General features: G+C 32.4%; 2 protein-coding genes across 5 annotated transcripts in view; one reads left to right on the forward strand and one right to left on the reverse strand.

The window, feature by feature from the left end:
- Impg1 (interphotoreceptor matrix proteoglycan 1) overlaps positions 1-1,009 on the forward strand; it is a 144,048-nt gene extending 143,039 nt beyond the window's left edge. For both annotated transcript variants that reach the window (XM_027928410.2, XM_027928411.2), the window contains one exon: positions 932-1,009. In XM_027928410.2, coding sequence (XP_027784211.2) covers positions 932-1,009 — 78 coding nt within the window. The remainder of the gene's footprint in view (positions 1-931) is intronic.
- A 4,268-nt stretch (positions 1,010-5,277) lies between these two features.
- Positions 5,278-19,894, reverse strand: part of Myo6 (myosin VI) — a 138,730-nt gene continuing 124,113 nt past the window's right edge. For 2 of the 3 annotated variants that reach the window (XM_071613248.1, XM_027928222.2), the window contains exons 29-33: positions 14,051-14,154; positions 12,825-12,956; positions 10,156-10,182; positions 7,617-7,835; positions 5,278-7,080 (exon numbers count right to left, since the gene is read on the reverse strand). In XM_071613248.1, the coding sequence (XP_071469349.1) occupies positions 6,881-7,080; positions 7,617-7,835; positions 10,156-10,182; positions 12,825-12,956; positions 14,051-14,154 (682 nt within the window). In that variant the 3' untranslated portion in view covers positions 5,278-6,880. The remainder of the gene's footprint in view (positions 7,081-7,616; positions 7,836-10,155; positions 10,183-12,824; positions 12,957-14,050; positions 14,155-19,894) is intronic. The other variant, XM_027928224.2, reaches the window with a different exon arrangement.

The raw sequence follows: 19,894 nt of genomic DNA on the forward strand, positions 1-19,894 counted from the left end.
ATAATCAGCCAAGGTCCACTCAGGTTACCTGAGATCTATGGTGCTAGATGAGAAGAAATGTATCAAAATTTGCACTTGAAAAAGTTACCAGTCAATATACAATGAAGATAACTGAGACAATCACACCAAATGTGCTCATAATTTTATGTATGCAAATGCACACTGGAAATCATATGTGCCATTCTAATTTCTTAGAACCAAAAAAGAAAAAGAATTGGAGAAACAGAAAAAAGTTTAGGTGAGTGCCATAAAATCATGATTGGACACAAGGATCTGATATTGACAAAATATTGAAGATGAAGCACAAACACCAATTAAGTCTGCAAATACCAAATACTTAATGGCCATATATCAGAAAAATAAAGTTGTCAGGGAAAAAGAGAAAGTGATTTTTCACACCAGGAAGTCAACTTAAAGAACTAACTCCATCAGGGTCCAGAGAGGTAGCTCAATGGTAGTGTGCTTGTTTAGCATGTATGAATCCCTTGGTTTTATCCCCAGCATTGCCCCCAAAAGAACTAACTGCATCTTACTTCAGACAATAATAACAAACATTAAGTATCAATGCTGATTATCTGGGGATATATAAATTGCTGTGTTGAGGCAGGTTCAAATGACACATTTGTATCCCATAAGGAAGTGTTGTAATTAAATGACATCACTGTAGTTGAAAGGGAACATGGTGAATTTTATGTATAGATTATTTGCCATCCCCTGCTCCAACAGATGGATGATCTAAATAGGGTTAAGAAAAGATGGGATGCATTCCCAGTAGGTTATAAAATTGAGAATATTCGGAGGGTATCTCCAAACTTTCAGAGAAGATATTCTAAATGGCAAGCACATCCTCTCATTCACCCATGGAGGTAATAATAGAATGAACATTTCTTGGATGGTCTTCCATAAGCTCTTAAAACCATTTCTCTTCTAGGGAACCAAGAAAAGAAATTCTGACTTACTGGATGTAGGACTTGAAGAATTTAACCATCAAGATTTGGAAGAAAATTAAAAACTGAAAATGTACAAATTATCATTTAAGCTATCTCAAGAGAGTTGATTTGCTTTCTCAAGAAAACTGTGTCCACTCCATCAATATTCTGAAAACAGAGGCAGGTAGAGTCACTGGTCATCAGAATCCAGGCACAGAGTCAACACTGAGAACCAGCACACACTATGTTTCAAGTACAGAAGTCATGCACTTGATGACTAGCAAATCCTGAAAAGCACTTTTTATTAAAACCCAAAACACAATCAGTAAAACATATTTTGACCATCTTGGATGATAGTCAAGGTAATAGTAAACCAGGTTTACTTCTAGCTACCTTTAAAATATTACCCAAAGACCATTTGCAACTTCTTGTTTTGGGGATTGAACATTATATCAGGAAATAAGCACTTTATATTTTATAATGTACATTTAAAAGATGATCATTTGTGCAAGGATACAGGTCTAACTGCATGAATGTATGCAGAATGTAAGTGATGAGTGTATCTATGCTCCACACAATATCTGATATACATTTGTCTTCAACACTTAGACACTAGTATTATATACACAATTGCCGCTTACACAATAGATTGTTTTATTCCCCAAAATTTCTAAATTGTTATTTTTAAAAAAGGCAAATTGAGGTTCAGATAGATCAATCATGGGAAGATCTTGTTACTACACAAAGTGATTTTAAAGGAAGACACCATACTGGTAAGAGGTGGGAGGCGAAGTTGTTCTATCTGACCTAATTCCTGTTTTCCAACAGATGTATAATATACTTCTCCCTACACTAATTTTGGTGTGGGTTTACCTAAATGTAATCCAGTTCAGTTTCAATGTTTCAAATTTATTCCTCTACATTTTTCAAAAATCCCATTATCAAATATATTTGCTGCAATTCTTAATTTTAAAAAAATGTGACAAGTACTATATTCATAGATTTATAATAAAATGTATGTTTTACTAGCTACTCCCCATGGATTTGCTTTGTGGATTTGATAAAATATTTTAAGCAAGATATTTTAAGGCTCCCAAAAGACAGTAAACACTGATAGCAACACCTAACAGTAAGTTATCAAAATAAAGGCGGTATCCTAATAATGGAGGTGATCTTGTTGGAAGTCATATTCTCCCATGAAAAAGTGATACAATCCTTTGAAAAGTTTTTCCTAGAGCTGGCAAATACACATCTCTCATTCTGATTCCCAACCTCAATCCTCCCCCAAAGTGAAGATCTATATCAACTTGCATAGGGAATATAGTTTTTAATGGAGAAATAGAATTAGGTAAATACTCTATATTTCATGAGGAGGATGGGTGCTCTTTTATGGTAAATGCCTCTTACTCTTTGAATCACCTATCTTATGGATGAAGTAAGACAATTTCCCTCCACTCTCAGAAGACCCACCAGGACCATGATAGGTTCCTGGTGAGAGATAAGGAGTAGGCTGTATAGACCAGCTCTATTCAAAGCCTTAGGGAGAAAGAGTCTTCTTTGGGTCTCCACAGTTTTTAATCTTCTTTGGGTCTCCTCAGTTTTTAAATTTCTGTCTTCTCACAGAATATTAAGGGCCTAAAGAAAGGTAGCCAACATTTGGTTTGCTTCCAATCTGGCCAAATGGGGAGCAGTGGCTCATACACTGTACTGCCTATTCTCTGGATGGAGACTGCAATAGGAATTCAGGACCAAAGTTCAAAAGTTTCAATCCCGTTTAGTCCCAAGCCTCTTCCTATTGCTAACTGGCATAGGACTTTGGGCCTTGATAACTGAATGAGCTTCAGGATTCCAAACTTTTTCAACTTCTCCCATTTGAGACACAGACAACAATTCCAACATTTACCACTATTTATGACAACCTATTAAAAAAAAAAAACATTCAAGAAGAAGTTGTATATAGAAAGCATTTATTTGTATTTCTAGTACATCAGTACTTTAGAAAGTGTTAAGACACACATTTTCATAAAATGAGAAAAATTAGGTAACAGTTGTAAATTGACAAATTTTCAGCCATGAAAAGTGGCCAGTTAATAAGCCTATTTATAGTTTGAAAGTGAGATTCTGCATTGGTACAAATTAGGATTAAAGGTTTTCCTTTTGAATGTGCATTACCCCTAAAAAATTTCAAAAACAACCAAACTTACTTCATTTATTAGGTTAGCAAAGGGGAAAAAGTACACCATTTGAACTAAAGTTAATTGTATTCAAAGATGTAGTTCTGATACATGAAGGCTCTACATCTCAAAATATCTCCCCTTTATCCTTCCATGAGGGTCATGAACAGAATGCTAATTTGCTGCTTGGCCACCTGCAGTGTGGTAGCGCCATTCTCCTGTGCTAAGAATTGGAACACCAGGTGTATCCTGATCCAAGTTTAATGACCATAGGTTCTACTCTTCAGTTACACACAATTCATCCTAAATTTAGCAAAGACACAGGAATGCTCTGTTGCTTAAAATGTACATACAGTGTGCAACACCATATTACCTTTCCCTCTCTTGACCACTGCCCTCTTTCCTTATTGTTACAACTGTTCTCCCAACTCACCCAACTAGTCCTCATTCTCATTATTAGACACCCTCTGCCCTCCCCTCCCTCATTAGTGTATCTTCTGGGAGAGGTTAAAACTCTCAATACTTGTTACCACTGGTAATGATAAACAGGGAAAGATACTCTGTCACCCCTTCTGAGGATGTAGAAAGACTCCCTTTGTAACTCCCCAGAAAATGCTGCTACACGTGATTAGAGCAAAGGCATTTATATATTTTTTAATGTCTACAAGTAAATTACTTGACTTCTCTGTTACCTATTTCATATAAGGAAGTAGGTCTACCACTAATGTTGTATTAATTAACTGATCCATTCAATGAATATTCTGCTGATCCAAGACTCTTCAGGTAAAGAAACCAAAAACCTACATATTTGGATCCCCTGAGAACCATAGTAATAATCTGTGAGTGAAAATATCTTTAGAAATATTCAATTAGGGGCTAGGGATGTAGCTTAGTGGTATGTGGCTTGCCTAGCATGTGCATTGCCCTGTGTTCAATCCCCAGCAACACACACACATACAATTAATAAAGCTCTACAAATAATAAACATTCATTATTGTTCTTGCCTGGGGTTTTTTATTATCTACACTTCCACAAATACCACCTATTTTCTCCTTAAGATCTTTTCTCGGTTGCTTATAAAACAGAATATTTCAGTAGGTCACTGGAAAGAATGACCTATAAAAGTCATTATAGAAGCCAAATGAGGGTAACAATAGAATGTCTTTCATGAGGGCGGGTGTCCCTGTGTTTCTTTACTTCTTCATATAATCCTCTGAGAAAGTGCTATCTCCCCAACTCTGCAACTAAGAAAACTGTTCTCTTAACTTATGTGGACTGTAAATACCTCCTGCTCTCATCAAGGACTCTGTGGTGGTGAAATTAGGGATTACATTAGAATTGAACATAAAAACATTTTGTTTTCTCTTTTAATATTTTATTTATGCCTACCTTTGCAAAGCATACACTATGGAAGGAACTGGTATTGGCAAGCACAAAGAACTGATGAGACAAGCATTAAGAGAAGATTAGTTATTTATATACAGTTAATTGGTTTAAACTTTTAATTTTAAATTTCAATTTAAATGACTGATTAAAATGAGTTAATTGACTTTTGATTCCTAAAGTTTTCACACAGCATTTATAAGTTTGAATGTGAGTTTGATAAAGCAGCTGTATCAACATCTTTTAGAACATTACATCTCTATTTCCCCTCAAAGGTTGTTAGGGTCCTAAGTTTCTCCAGCAAAAGGTCTTCAGTAAATATGCACACCTGCTGTATGTAGGTTACACTACTATCTGAATCAGGGCAGTTCTGATAGGCACATTAACTCAGGAGACTATTTTAAATAGATAAATTCTAGGACAGCTGGGTGACATAATTAGAAACAAAGTGACTTAAAACTAATTCTAATTTTATTAACTCTTAGTCAAAAAACCAAGAAGACTTGTAATAATGCTTTGCTGTGATATATTTCTTTCAAATTCTTCAAAACATTAAGTTCTTTCATTATAATAATTTTGAACTTTTTAATTAATTTTCCATCCAGTGCCTATTCATATATCTAAGAGATACATAAAACTACTTCTGAAAACCATACGGAAGAGACAAGTCATCAAAAATCAATTTGGTTACTAAATTTTTTTCAAGGACTTTAATCATTAGTAATAATTAGGAAATAAAGCTAATCATTCACTATCCTACACAAACAAAAACACCAATTAAAGGCAAGAGATGGAAGAGAGAGAACAGGTCGTTTATTTCAGTAACTACACCTTTTGTCACCAATCATAGGAACCAAATGATCCAAGGGTGGGTAAGTGTAAGCAGTACAGCCTCCAAAAGATAATCACATTCACATTCTCAACTAATTAATAGCACAGACAGGGCCATTTCATTTCCTTAACACAAGACAATCATTTGCACAGCATCATAATAAATAAATATTTCTTCTATGAGAGAAGCAATTCTGAAAATAGTGTCTGTGGCTCCCAAACATTAACCCAATCAGCTGGGAAATATTTTCCTAACCGAGGTATTCTTTCTAAGGAAAAAAAAAATCACTGAAATTTCATTTCAAAGGTTAGCATGTTTAAAAATCAGGGGGAAAAAAAGGTACAGAGAATAATTTTACTTTCTAACTTTATTCTAAAACACAAACAAGACTTCTTAGGATTATGTCAACATAACTCCTTGATATATTTTTATCTCTAAATTCCTAATGTGAAAGTCATAAATATTAGGCTTGAAATTGCCAACATCTGATCAAGGCTAATAGCACACAAAGAAAACTTTTTTAAATTATCTGTTATATGAAACAAGCAATTACTAAGTACAAGGGCTTTTGAATTACAAAGCTTATAAAACATCTCTACAATTACCAAAATCACAAAGGACAAAAAAGAATTTAGGAATGTTTTTTAAAAAAGATTTTGAAGCAGAACATCAGCTTAAATCATACGAAACAACTTGGACAAGATTCTGATACAAAAATCACAATAGAGATGAACTTGAAAGATTTTAATTTAGTCCAAAGGGCCACCTAAACCCTGTTTCCCTTTCTTAAAAGAGTTAGCTCAAAACTTTTAGACAGTTAAGCAATCTGAATTTCCTTTATTTGTCCATGAAACATCAAAAGAATATTCTGACATAAAATTTGATTGGAAAAAAAAAGAAAGAAAGAAAACTAATCTGTGCTGGATATCATTGGTTCCTCCTTTATCCCAGAACAATTAAATAAATTGAAGCTCCTTCCAAAATTCTAGGACTTAGGAAGAACTACTTCACCCAAACTAAGATACACTGCAAAGGAGAAGGAGAAAAAGTCAGAATTTCCATCTTTAATGAAAGTTTCCATGAATTTCTGAAAAAGCAGAGAAAATACATAGCTTTTCAGACCACAAACATCAGTGTCTTGATAATTTTAAGTGCCTTAATTCTTGTAAATTTAAGGTTTCATTATTCCAGTTAGAACATACCATGTCATCCATAAATAGCAAGTATTTTGAAAGTTTTAAAAATTTCTCTTTTCCTTGAGAACAATCATCATGGACTTTAGGAAGTCTGTTGGCAAAGAATGAGAAATGTCAGAATCAGTCCAGGTAACAAGCATGAGAATAATGAGAAGTTTAAGAGTACTGCCGTATACTCAAAAATAATTTTTAGGTCCCAAATTCACTACCATAACCTTAATTAACTTTAAATTAACGAAAAGCCATGATTATAAAATCTGCTCATTGTGCATAAGTAATTCTAACATGAGCAAGGAAGGGTTAATCTCTTGGTCACACTCCCTACCCAGTACCAGGGATCCCAGCTATAACGTAAGCGTGCAACGTCTACTTTAACAGATTCTGCAGCATGGCTGTTGCATATGTGGGTCGAGCTTGTCTGCTCTCAATTGCGTTCTGAAGGTACTGGATGCCTCCACAGCGTTCCCAAATCTCTTCAAACTGTCTTGGCAAAATCTCAGCACCGCGCTTCCGTGTCAGGCCAGTCTCTTCAAGATTCAGCTCACACATCTCCATGTCATCCTTACCTGTATAAGGAGACATCAGAAAATTATCGTATCTCTTTTCAGAACCACTTTTTATGAGCTCTATTCCTTAAATACTATCAATTCTCATAGATTGGAGAGCTTTCTAAGACTTTATTTTCTTAAGATGAAAATCTGCTTCATAAATTTACCAGAAACAACTTAAATTTGTTCCCCACTAAGGAACCCTTCTAAATTTATAAACATTACCATTGATCAAACAAGTCATCAAGGTTAATAAAAATGCTACATGTCCTCAAGCTATTACAAAAGCAATGGGTTTAATTAAACATCAGTGAAGTTTCTTAGGATACCGACAAGTTTCAATGTGCTCTACTAGGATATAATTAATCTAAGCAATTTTACATTATAAATCAGTTAATCCTCAATTAACTGGAAATTTAACTTAGCCTCCAAACTCCACTACTCAACCCTCAAATTAAATGAATTATTGCATTATATATTAGAATGTTTCACTTAAGGGGGTCATAATCCTTTTTGTTTTATACATTTTTAATTTCCACGTGAATCATACATACCAGCCACAAGAAGGATGGGTGGCTTATCGGGATGGAGTTCCATTTGCCTGGCAATCCAGGGTCCATCAAAATGAGCATACCACCAGCCTTTTTTTTTACTCTGAGGGTCTTTGTACTGGTCAGCAGGGCGGATGAATGGAATGCGGAAGAAACGCTGCTGCCGGTTCATTTCCATCTCCTGCTGCCTGGCTGGAAGCTGAGTTGCTGGGTTCTGCTGAGCTATCACACACAATAAGAAAAGTCACAACAGCTCAAGGGAAAAGAAACAGACTTCAATACTATAATGCACAAAAATTTTTACCAAAAAGTTGGGGGGACTCATAATAGCAAACTTAAAGTGTAAATATTAATCACCAATAAATGAATTCAATTCAGAATGTGATTTCTTTGTTATCTTTCCCTAAAGATGTTTCTTGGCAACTCATGCATGGGTGCACGCACAACCACCACCACCATCACCACCATCACCACCAAAACTCTAGCAGATTCTCACAAATGACTGTCAGCAGTAACCTGAAATAAACTCACGTGGCAGAAGAAAAATATTATTTACTAGTATTATTTACTAGATTTCAAAACTCTCCAATGAATTCTGCAGAGTAATTTCTGTTGAATTATTTACAAGAAAACAAACAGTAATGTAAAAAAACTTGAAAAGATTTGTTGATTTAATCACTATTTTACAAAATGTGGAAGCCATATAAAATCTTTTTTTAATGGATTTGGGGATTTCAAACAGCCAAGATAACACAAATATTAAAAATATTTCATCAAATTCTTAACAAAACCACCCAAAAGACCTACAGAGTAAGCATGAATATTTACTTACTTTGAAATCACTTTTCTCTTGGAAATCCACTGAAATAAGTGGAGAGGCTATAATGCTTGCTTCTCCTCACCAATAGAAAATAAAAATCTTTGCTTTCTGCTAGTACTAAGCAATGCGCTCATATTAATCTTTCTTCCCTTACTCAATTTTCATTACAGAACAATTAGGTTTTTATTTTATCTGCAAATACAAACATTTCCCTGGGGCAATGACTTTACATCTTTAATAGCATAATTTTGGTAAGCCTGCTTAATATGCTTTATACTCACAACTTTAAAAGTAGACCAACCATTTACTGCAGTTCCAAGAATATCAGTATGAAAATCAAAGTATGTCAATGAAAAATTGTATAAGATATATATGTTATAAAAATCAAGGACAGCCACGTGGCTTTTGTAAGAACTTTCAAATACTGAAAGGATGAAAATACTCTCACTCTACTTTCTACACCAAGAAACAGCAAACGGGTTATAGCAGTTGAATTTCTTTGCAAACCAGGGAAAGAAAAAAGCAGTTAGCAAAGCTATATATACCTATGAAAGAATGAGAAGCCAGTTGGGTTAGTGACTTTAAAAACTTCCGCAACACCTTTAGCATTATTAACAGAGATGTGCTTATTTAATCTTTTGTTCCTGTTCCCAAAAAGCTACTTTAGCACAGTGATTATACTTGTGCTAACTCAGTACTAACACCCTTAAAAGGATCAAAAAACAAAAACCCCTTCCTTCCATCTTAAGTAGTAAACTAAAATTTAATGTCCAGTTGATTGGAAATATACTCTGAAACTGGCAGTTATCCATTAATTAACCTATTTTTTTCTTTTAAAACAAGTCTCCTGTAACTCAACACATTGAATACAATTGAAAAACCAAACAAAGTCTCTCATAGCCATTTCTACTAATGAGAGAACTGAAAATTTGTTGAGGAAGCTAGAAACTAGTATCTATCTGGAAAAGTTAAAAAAATAGATATTAAATAGCTTGAAACTTATCTAAATTACTTTCTTTCTCATCAGAGTGCATTATCTTAAAAAATGTGAAATGTTTCAAATATAGCCCTATAAATTATTAGAAACACTTAAAAAATCAGGCTCAACTAGTTAATAAAATGAATATGACATTATATCCAAATCATTATTGCTCACTTGATTCTGGAAAAAATCTAGTGTATACTAAGGACACCCAAAGCTTCTAAATTTTAGAAGAAGGTGCATCAAAGGAAGTTATAAAAGTAACAAAATAATATTCTCTCCCTATTAGGAGGAATCATCATTAAACTTTTGCAAATTCCCATACAAAATTCAAATTTCTCTGGCTAGAAGTTCAGATATCATCACAGAGTTTGAAAATACAGTGTTTGAAACCAGCACCTAAGTTAGTCCTTGTTCTAAAAGATCAGCTGCTAAGTTGAAATAGTTTTGCTACAATAAGAATTGTGTATATTCAATTAAAATGTTATTTTTAAAATGGAAGTAATTTGAAAAAACAAGAGAATGATTTAATTAGATTTGTTTTGCATATGTATTTTGGAATAACCCAAACAAAAGCTTCATTTCAAGTTAAAATATATTTTAATAAGGATAAACTAACTTTAATATACTATAATTCCACTTAAAATTGTAGCAAAACAATGTTTAACAGAAGTTAGTACTTTGTAAAGTATTTTAACCCATCTTCCAGTTAGCTCATGAGTTACCACCCATTGACTTACGTGAATTGTTCAAAAATGATGCAAAATCTGTGAACAAATATTTTATGTTGAAGAAAAGATAAAAATGCCAAAACCATTAAATGAGCATTTCTAATTTGTAAATCCATCCCATCAATTGAGGTGGTGACTAACAAGTAAATATCTTAGCATTAAGCCAAAACCTACAAGCAGACACTACTTTCTGATCTTTAAAAAAAAAAAAAGCTATTTTTTTAGGAAATTCTTTTAATTTCGGGACACATAATATCAAACAAAAAACCTAACACAATGACTTAATAGACACAGTACTTTTATCACATATTCAGTATGTTTTAATTTCTTAAAATTTTCTAAATTTTAATCTCATGCCATTTTTGTTTTAAGAATTATAGGATAAAAGTATTTACAAAATCATTATTTTAAGCAATTAATTATTATAAATATTTACTGGGGGCAATTTGTCACTTCTCTTAAAAATTACTTCTGAAAATCTTTTTGTGCAGTAAATGAGATGAGAGCGTGTTCATTAAGCACAGCACAAGAAAAGGGTCTGAAAGCTTCTCACTCATTATTATAGGCATTGGCCAAGAAATGTCAATGTTTATTTTTGGAGTCAATAATATCAAGTTATATATTTGTTAATCAAAATGTCATTTTATTTTCTTAAATGAATGAATTCTAATCCTTCTAAATATCAGACTGTGTAGCGATTCCTTTTAAAGAGTGTCTAGCTGTCTGTCCCCTTAGGAAACCATCTAAGTGTAGAATTTTCTCAACTGAACTGTTAATAAACATCTTGATCTCCTTCACCTTTCCCTTTAGCTATACTCCTGTGTCAGACTAAATTTTATAAAAGAAAAGCAAGATAGGTTCAGAGCAGAACTAAAAATGACTGATATTCAAATCATCTGAAGGCTAAATACATATAAATTATGTTCATACAAAATCTCTAAGTTAAATCGTAAACCCAGATGGCATTATTAGGAAATTTTCCTAATTTACTCTTTTGTTGTCTCCAATAAACAAGTAACAGAAACAGTACTTAAACCTACAAGGTGAATTATATATTACTTGTACCTTTGGGGACAAAGCTAGATTAAATAAAGCATCAAAGTTTGGTTTAAAAATATATGAAATATTTGTACACTCATTTAAAGTCTGTGCACTGAATATTATAATATTAGGGTTTTTTTGCTTTGAGTATAATCACTGAGATATATAAATTTTGAAATACAACATAATGAAAATCTTTCAGGCTAAAGGTAATACTTAGACCATTTACAGCAAAAAAAGAACAGCTCATTGCTATTGTGCCAGAAATTTGGTATATAGGCAATGAACAGGTAATGAAATCATTCTGTCATCTTCAATACACAGAGAAAATGTTTAATGGAGCTTCCATCTGCCATTTTTTAGTTATATGTAAGGTCTCAATGTCTCTTCACAGTGTTATATGCTGCCTGGTAACACCCTTTCAGCTTTCAATGGCATTAACATCTTCCTTACTAATAACAATGTTGCCCTCAATCTATTCCTTGCAACAATTTAGAAATGCTAAAATTTCACCATTTAACTGACTTTATCAATCATTGCTTTTATTTACTTGGAAGGTAAATAAAATACATCCAAGAAAAGCAAAATACATCCAAGAGCTCATTTTCTAAGGAAACTTGGGTCATAATTACTAACTCTACTATCAAGTGTCAAGAAAACATCCCTTTTTGAAAAAAGATATTAAGCCTGCTATCATCTTGACATTAACTGGAACTAAGCTAATAAACCATGACAGTATAAAAGCAGCAAGTTGAATAAATGAAATTCCAATAATTGCTTTAAAGATAGAAATTACAACGCACATATCACAGGTATTCGGAAAATTAATGTTAAAGCTTGTGTTGCTTTTACTAGGTTAAATCTGATCATTTTCTAATTTCAAATATATACTTGGCCTTTTACATAATAAGATCCCAGTCAAAAAAATCAATTCATGGTGCAGGCACAACACTAACTAGTCTGAACCAAAGTAACATTTCTCACTCACATTTTACAAAATTATAAAAGATTTACAGTGACTTTTTTTAAACAAAGGAATTACAATGTTAATGAATAACATATGTACAAATTCCTTTCCTTTTCTGGGCTATAATCCTATTCTGAGAAGAACCAGAAGATACTAAGGCCTACATATTAAAAACATAACAATATTTGGGTATTTCAGGGAAATACTCCAAGAAACTAAGCCACATTAAATTTAAAAATAATAAAATTTGTAGAAAACAAAAACATTCATTTTTCACATGTCAAACTCATTTAACATGGAAAGTAAAAAGTCATAGTAATCTTTACATTTTCACACATGAAAGAGTACATAACTTAATGTATGTGAATATTTATGTGTGGAAAACTATGTATTTACAACAGTACTGAACAATGTCTGCAGTACAGACAAGAAAATTCTAACCTCTAGAATTTATTTTAACAAATAAACTCAATAAATTTTAACAAAAATAGCTTTAAATAAAAATAAAGCTACAAAGAACAGGTCACCGTGGCTGTTATCAGGTTCAAAGGATTATTGTCCAGAGAAAGAAAACATTTACATTGGATATTTTTACCTGAAAGTCAAACATAGTTATATATATTTATATACATATGCTTTGGAACAGTCAAAAGTACAGATTTATTTTTACCATAATCAGTAACAGACTTTGGAGCACGTTGCTCTGTTTCAGTATTTCTCTTCTTGTTCTTAGATTTCCACGCATGATACACTTTTAGTCTCCTATGAAATTCTTCTCTGCAAGCTGCCAGGAGCTCAATATCTATTGATTTACATAGAGTCAAAAAAATTAAAAAGTTAACATCCTAATTTATTCACCTAACAAAATTGTGCTGTGGCATAAAAAGATGTACATACATCTATCTATCTACCATATCCATGCGCATGCACACACACACACACATATACACATAAGGTTTTTGCTTTTAATTTAATAGTACAAAACCAAAAGTAAGTTACTCATAAAGATGAGCAGTTTATAATATTATCTTTTATATTAACAGAGCATTTTCTCAAGCATTATTACTATCTTACATCAATTGTTCTACATAAGAATGTTGAACTAAACAGGTATTCTATATTTGAAGAAACTAAACCAGAAAGGTTAACAATAAAAAGTCATGCTCAAAAATAATCCAGATTTAGATGCAACACATTTTTTATATTCACAATTATTCAGATCTATTCAGTGAAAAGGAAAAGAACACACTGGGAAATTCTGTCCAATCATGATGTTTTCATTCCTAGACAGAGAGTCCTGAATTCAAACACTGTGATTTAAACAAGAACATAACTATGTGGGGTCCTCTGAATATTGTTTTTTACACAATTTTTCTGTTGGGAGAAAAATAGATTTAAAAATAAATGACTACATTGCTATTTGTCACTCTGCATTCATGTCTAAAAGATTGAGACATGCAGGTATTTAACTATTACAAATAACATTAGAAGAGCCAGTCATTAATGTAGCCCAAACCATAACATGTATTTGCTCCTCCTCTCTGGCCTGGGTAAGACACAGGCAAAATGCACTTGATTTATCAAGTATTTCTTTGGTTTTCTGAATAAACTAGGTCTTATTTCAAGGGAACAAAGAGTAACAAACCAGTTTAAGTTAATTTACATAATATATATATAATATTATTATATATATGCCATCCCACTCTATATCTGATGTATATGTAAACAGCTAATGTTAAAAAAAATACATACACACACACACACATATGTATATATTTCTCAAAATCAAAAAAAGAAGTCTTTAACAGACTTAAAAGAATATTGCCAATATAGATATTTATTTTATTACCTATCAGTATGGACCCATCACATTTTTCATCCTCTGCATACACTTACCACAAGAAGTGTTAATGGTATCACGTAGTTCTGCATATTTCCATTTACTAAGATCATGTTTCTTGGTACCAGCAGCTGCCTTGGTGGCTTGTACAGCAGGACCTCTGTAATGATTATATATTTTTGTGTATTTAAACTTGAAACATTGACTAAAGAGCCAAGAAAGTATTCATAAGTTTGAGAACTGGAAACTACTAGAAAAACATAATAATCTTTGTGTCTCTGATAGATGAGATATAAATGGTGTAATGGTGGGCTTGGGGTCTATCTCAGGTAGACCCCAATGTGTGAGCCCCTGGATTACACCCTCAATACCTGGGAGGAAAAAAAGTTATACTAAAAGATGGTCAAGTAAATTAAAATTCTCCAGCATGATACTTGATAACCACCTTATATTTTTACATCAGGACTTTTGATCTCATTATTCTAGTTACAGGGACTTCCCCAGAATTCAGTTTAAAAATTCGTATGGATCTATAAACAGCTAATGTTAAAAAAAAAAATACATTTATATGTATTTCTCAAAACAAAAAAAGAAATTCTCAGCAGATTTAAAAGATCATTAGTACACATTAATGGCTTTTCTATGAGCCATTAGGCTGCTCATTTCCATCACCTGCAGGGGCTGCTGAATGTTACAGATGGCCACACCTACTGACTCAGAATCTCCCTGGGCATAAGGACGTTTATGGGGTCCACAGGTGAGTAGCCAAACTGCAACAAAGTCATAAAAGATAGGCTAAAAGAACTGCTAGAGTCTAGAAACGCTAAAAGTTCCATAAGAGAACAAACCATATCCTCATACTTAGTGAGTCATAAGAGGTTTTAGGTCAAGAGGTAGATAACTGATTTCAAAGTGTTGTATCCTGCACCTTTTAGGAAAAACATTTGAATGAGAAAAAGGAAAGAAAACACTCTAAGATACTCGATAAAATGGGGGTAAATTCAACCTTTTCATAATAATGCTACTCAGAGTGAAGATTTGGTTTTTGTGTACATAGTTTGAGATCATTAATCAGAAAATATGTGAATAATTTCTGTAATAATGAACATTACTTTTCAGCAAAAGATTACACTTCGCACATGGCAGACACTCAGAATCAAGCTGCTCAATGTAACAAAGGAGGAGTTGAATCAGACTTTAAGACATGAAAAGAAGGTAGCACAAATATTAATATAACTAAATATTAAAGAACTAAAATGCCATTTCTCAGATTAATGCAAGAAAATTCTATATCATCTAGTACTCAGCAAATATTTCCTTTTAAAGAGGGATAATCAATGTATATTATGAAAAATAAGTTTATCTTCTCACCATTTTACATTTTCAAAAATAACAATCCTAGCAAATAGTCAAGATACAGACAATTAACAAATGTTACTGAAAAATGCTATTTGAAAGTATATTATGTTCTTCTTGAAGTAAAGGAAATTGTTTATTCAATACTATGCTTAAAATGAAGTAAACAAGGTATCTTTGACCCTTTATGGCCTATATGTACTTTCAGTTCAGAGAACAAAATATAGCATGTTTCAAATTGTTTGACATGGTGATTGTCTTCTACATAAGACTGGACTTAAAAAAATGTGTGGCCATTTAATCCTGCCTGTATTTTTATGGTAAAAGCTGTTTTGGGTTTACTGCAGAATCCGTATTTTTCAAAAACTGTATGACTGGCAATATTCCATGTAGCTTTTTATTCTTAATTGCTTTTCTCAAAAAGAGCCAGCTGTGTGTCAGCAAGGTCTCTCTATTACCCTTGACAATAAATTATACTTAAACTTTATTCATATATTCTTTTCTACATGCCTAAACCACTCAATAAACTGCCCCTGCCCCCCCCCAAAGTTCTTTTTTTGGTCTATTCTTCTGGAAGTCTTTTCTAGAAGAGTAAGTTGAAAATTATTATGGGTTTTGTTGTTGCTGCCTTCTTTTGAAAGAGAAAGTTAATTTATATAGTATAGTTTTATAGATTGTCAGAATACACATAAGACATCAGAATATACATAAGGGCATTTCGATGCTTTTTAAAATATCACTGAATTCAAATTATTATTGCATAAAATATGATTTAAAAAATACTAGCTTTCCATTCATATTATTTCAAACAAAAATACACCTGCTTAAAAAAAAACTGGTATTAGAAGAAATCTAGGAATGCAATTCATTTAAGTTCTTCCCCTCCTCTTATCTCTGGAGTTAAAATATTAAAATAAAGGTGTAATTGACTATTAGACTTGTTATAAAGATAATCACGTAAACAATACAAATAGTAGCAAAACTGGGTTGATTTTTAATGTTAGCACTTTTAATTAATTTTGTAACTTCAAAATTGACAATTAAAATTTTATTGATTCACATCCACTTATAAAGGTGATGGACCAGATCCTGTCAGGAAGCTCTTTTCTTTGGGGAATCTATTTATACAGTGGCTTTAAAAACCACTGGTGGAGCAGAGTCCCTCAGGAGCCACACTCTTCCTCCATTTCCCCTTCAACTAGGTGTAGTTGATTCCCAAATTAAGAGAAGCACACTCCTCAGGAGGAGTTAAAAACTACCTTTTTTTCCTCTGGATGAGGGGAAGGAGTCCCTTACTGAGACGGAGTTGGTGGGGACAGGTGATAGGCAGAATGGCAAGAAATTTTCACGTTCAGAATGCCAATTTATCCTCACTGAGAAACATGAATTTATAGATATTGTTTTTTATCTTTTTCTGTGTTGGGATGGGATAGGGTGAAAGCGACATTTCTTGTACAGAAAATTTAGATGGAAAAAGAGTGGGCCATTCATATAACAGGTTCTAGTCCAAATAATCAAAAGTAATTTTAAATATGATTTTGAGGTGAACATATTTCCCCAAATACCCTGAACTAACCTACTCAAAAATTCTGACATTTCTTTGGCCATTTGTTCCCTATAAGAAAAATGATAATATGACATAGTTATATATAAGACGCATTATATAAGTTACTTAAAAGATCTGAACATATCATTAAAAGTTTATATTTTCATTATGATTATCCATATATTAGCCATTTATAATTATTTTACTTGGTAAAAGTCTAGGATACACTTTCGAATAATCTATTAAACATGGCAAAATTTTTGTTTAAATCCTGTTAAAGTCATTTTTTGGTAGAAAATTATTGATAAAATATCTTTAAGCCCATGTTTCTTTATTTCTTATATATAGAATATAAATGCATGTTCTAAATGTATATGGGAAATTTGGCAGGATATGAATTCTATATTAGTATTTTTGTACCAGTCTTGCTTAGTAAATATTAATTAGAAAAAGCATCACAGTGGTAAACCAAGATAATATATTTTACAGTGTCAGGGTTTAAATACAAATCTGATGTAGTCAAAGCTCTAAAACTCCAAATCAAAGCATTAAAAAAAAAAAAAAAGAAAGAAAGAAAGAAAATCTTACAAACACTTGCTAAATGGAAGATCTGAAGCATTCTGGCCTTCCAAGGATAAATATTTCCCAAAGCAAAAACTTATTCTTCTTTATTACCCTGGAGACTAACTTTTCTTAATATTTGCTTAATACTGTGAAGTGAAACAGAAGTTTCATTGTGGTCACAAACGCTTTAACTTCATAATTTTATTTTCCTACTCTTGCTCTTCTACCCTCATAATCATATTCCCATTCATTCTATTAATCCGACTTTGTAACCTCAAAACCCTACAGATTAGTAAAAATTATGAGAAAAGAAGCTGAATATATTTGCTACAGGGCAGTTTCCAAGATGCCTGCTAAGAGCTGGGATTAAAAGAGCAGTCTGTATTTCTCTTCTCTTATAATGAACATTGGCTACAATCAGGTACTGGTGGAGGTCTATCTGAGCAAGCAGAGCCAGAGAAAAAGAAATCTTTCAAAACTGATGAGGAAGGACAATAATACATAACACACAAATATAGTCCAATAAAAATCATCTTTTGAGCAATACATTTAATCCATCTAAGTAGTTTCTCAATCTAAGTAGTTTCTCAGAATTTTCTAGCCAACAAATTCAGTATGATTTTGCGAAGTATTATTAATTCTACTATCATCCCACCTCAGTGTTTCCTTTTTTACCAAATCTTTGTTCTAAATCTACTCCACTGTTTCCCACAGAGGTTTCAAGGGAGTCAAATGTCTTTTCAAAGCTCTTTACCACTTGATCTGTAGATTGTACAGAAATTTCTCTGTATACTTTACCACTACAAAGTAGGCATTCTCTACTGAATTATTATTCTTCCTGGCCTCACATTCAGCTACACCTGACCTATACCAAACTCACTACACCAAATTCATTTGACAGAAATGATCCTTGTACATAGGTCCTATTTTTTACTCCAATTTTGCTAAACTATATGCAAATGCTCATAATTTCATCTTAGACATTGGTTGCAAGGCTTATATAACTCAAGCTCAATTGTAACAAAGTGGTTGTCCTAATGAAGGGTGGGCAAACAATGCCTATCAGAGATAATGTTTGAAATTTCTGGGGGCACTGAAGTAACAACAATGTTGTGGGTGTGCATTCCTGGCATGTACTGTAATATGGAATCAGGAATTTTAAATATCCTGCACAGGAAGAACTGTCCCATGACACATGTAACTTTGACAAGTCTGCCAGACACATAAGGGTGAAATACATACATACAAATACATATTTCACGTGTGAACAAAGCTTCACACGTAAACAATATGTTTTTTGCATGGTTTTAAAACAGAATTTTTCTAGGGACACAAATATTGTGTAATTGAGAGGAAATTGTATATAGTTCTGTTCAGAACTTTAAAAAGGACTGTTCACAATTTCATGGCATTTGAGTTTCTGACACAACATTCCTATATCAATCTGCATCTGTAGTTATGGCATTCATAGAGATTCTATGTATAAGTAAAAATATCTGATTACTTGATTATGTCTTCTGTTGAAATTATGCACAAGTAGTTTCATATTAAAATAATGTTTTATTATAAATGACTATCTTTTTATTTTTCCTTTATATGTATTTTTTGGAAATATTTATAGGTTACATAATCTATAAAATATTTGCTATTCATACTAATGTCTGACAGAGCTGGGAATCATCAAAATAAAGGTTACATATGGAGTCCTGAAAGCTGTTAAAATTCAGATTTTATTTATATCCTAAGTGTTACTAGTATTTACTCTCTGTGGGGAGATTTACATTACAAAAAAAGATATTACATATGTAACTTCAGACTATGACCTATTTCAGATATTATTAGAATTAATTATATTCTTAAACCTGAATATTTTACTTATTTATTTCTCCATACCTGCTGCTATAAAGATGTAAGGGGTAAGGGAAAGTTAAAAATATGTAAAATAAACTATCAACATTTAAGCAAAGACAACACACACAAAAAAAGAAATCAAATAAAAAACTACTGAAATTGAACATCAAACATTTTCCTCAGGAAAGGAAAAAAAAATGAAACAATATTATCTCACTCTCTTTTAATAAAATGAAATAAACTACTCCCTGGAGGAAACCGACTCCCCACAAAATATCCATACTCTATTTAAAAAAAAAAAGTAAAGGAAAATGACATACGGTGTCATTTTAGGTCTTGTTCCATCATTTCTGTGAAAAGAATATATTTTAGTTAATATCATAACCAACTCTGAATTGTAAAGCTACATTGGGTCAATTTGTGTTTCAATTATTTTATTCATGGGATTAAAAAATTCAATCATCTTTCATCTGTAAGAGATCACTCAGAATTTTCATATATTTTTAAAATCTTCATTAAAGTAATTATAAAAGAATAAATGAAAAAGCATTCAATGAAAATTAAAGAGCAAATTCATCTAGAT

Source organism: Marmota flaviventris, chromosome 6 (assembly GCF_047511675.1).
Source record: "Marmota flaviventris isolate mMarFla1 chromosome 6, mMarFla1.hap1, whole genome shotgun sequence".
NCBI classification, from domain to species: Eukaryota; Metazoa; Chordata; class Mammalia; order Rodentia; family Sciuridae; genus Marmota; species Marmota flaviventris.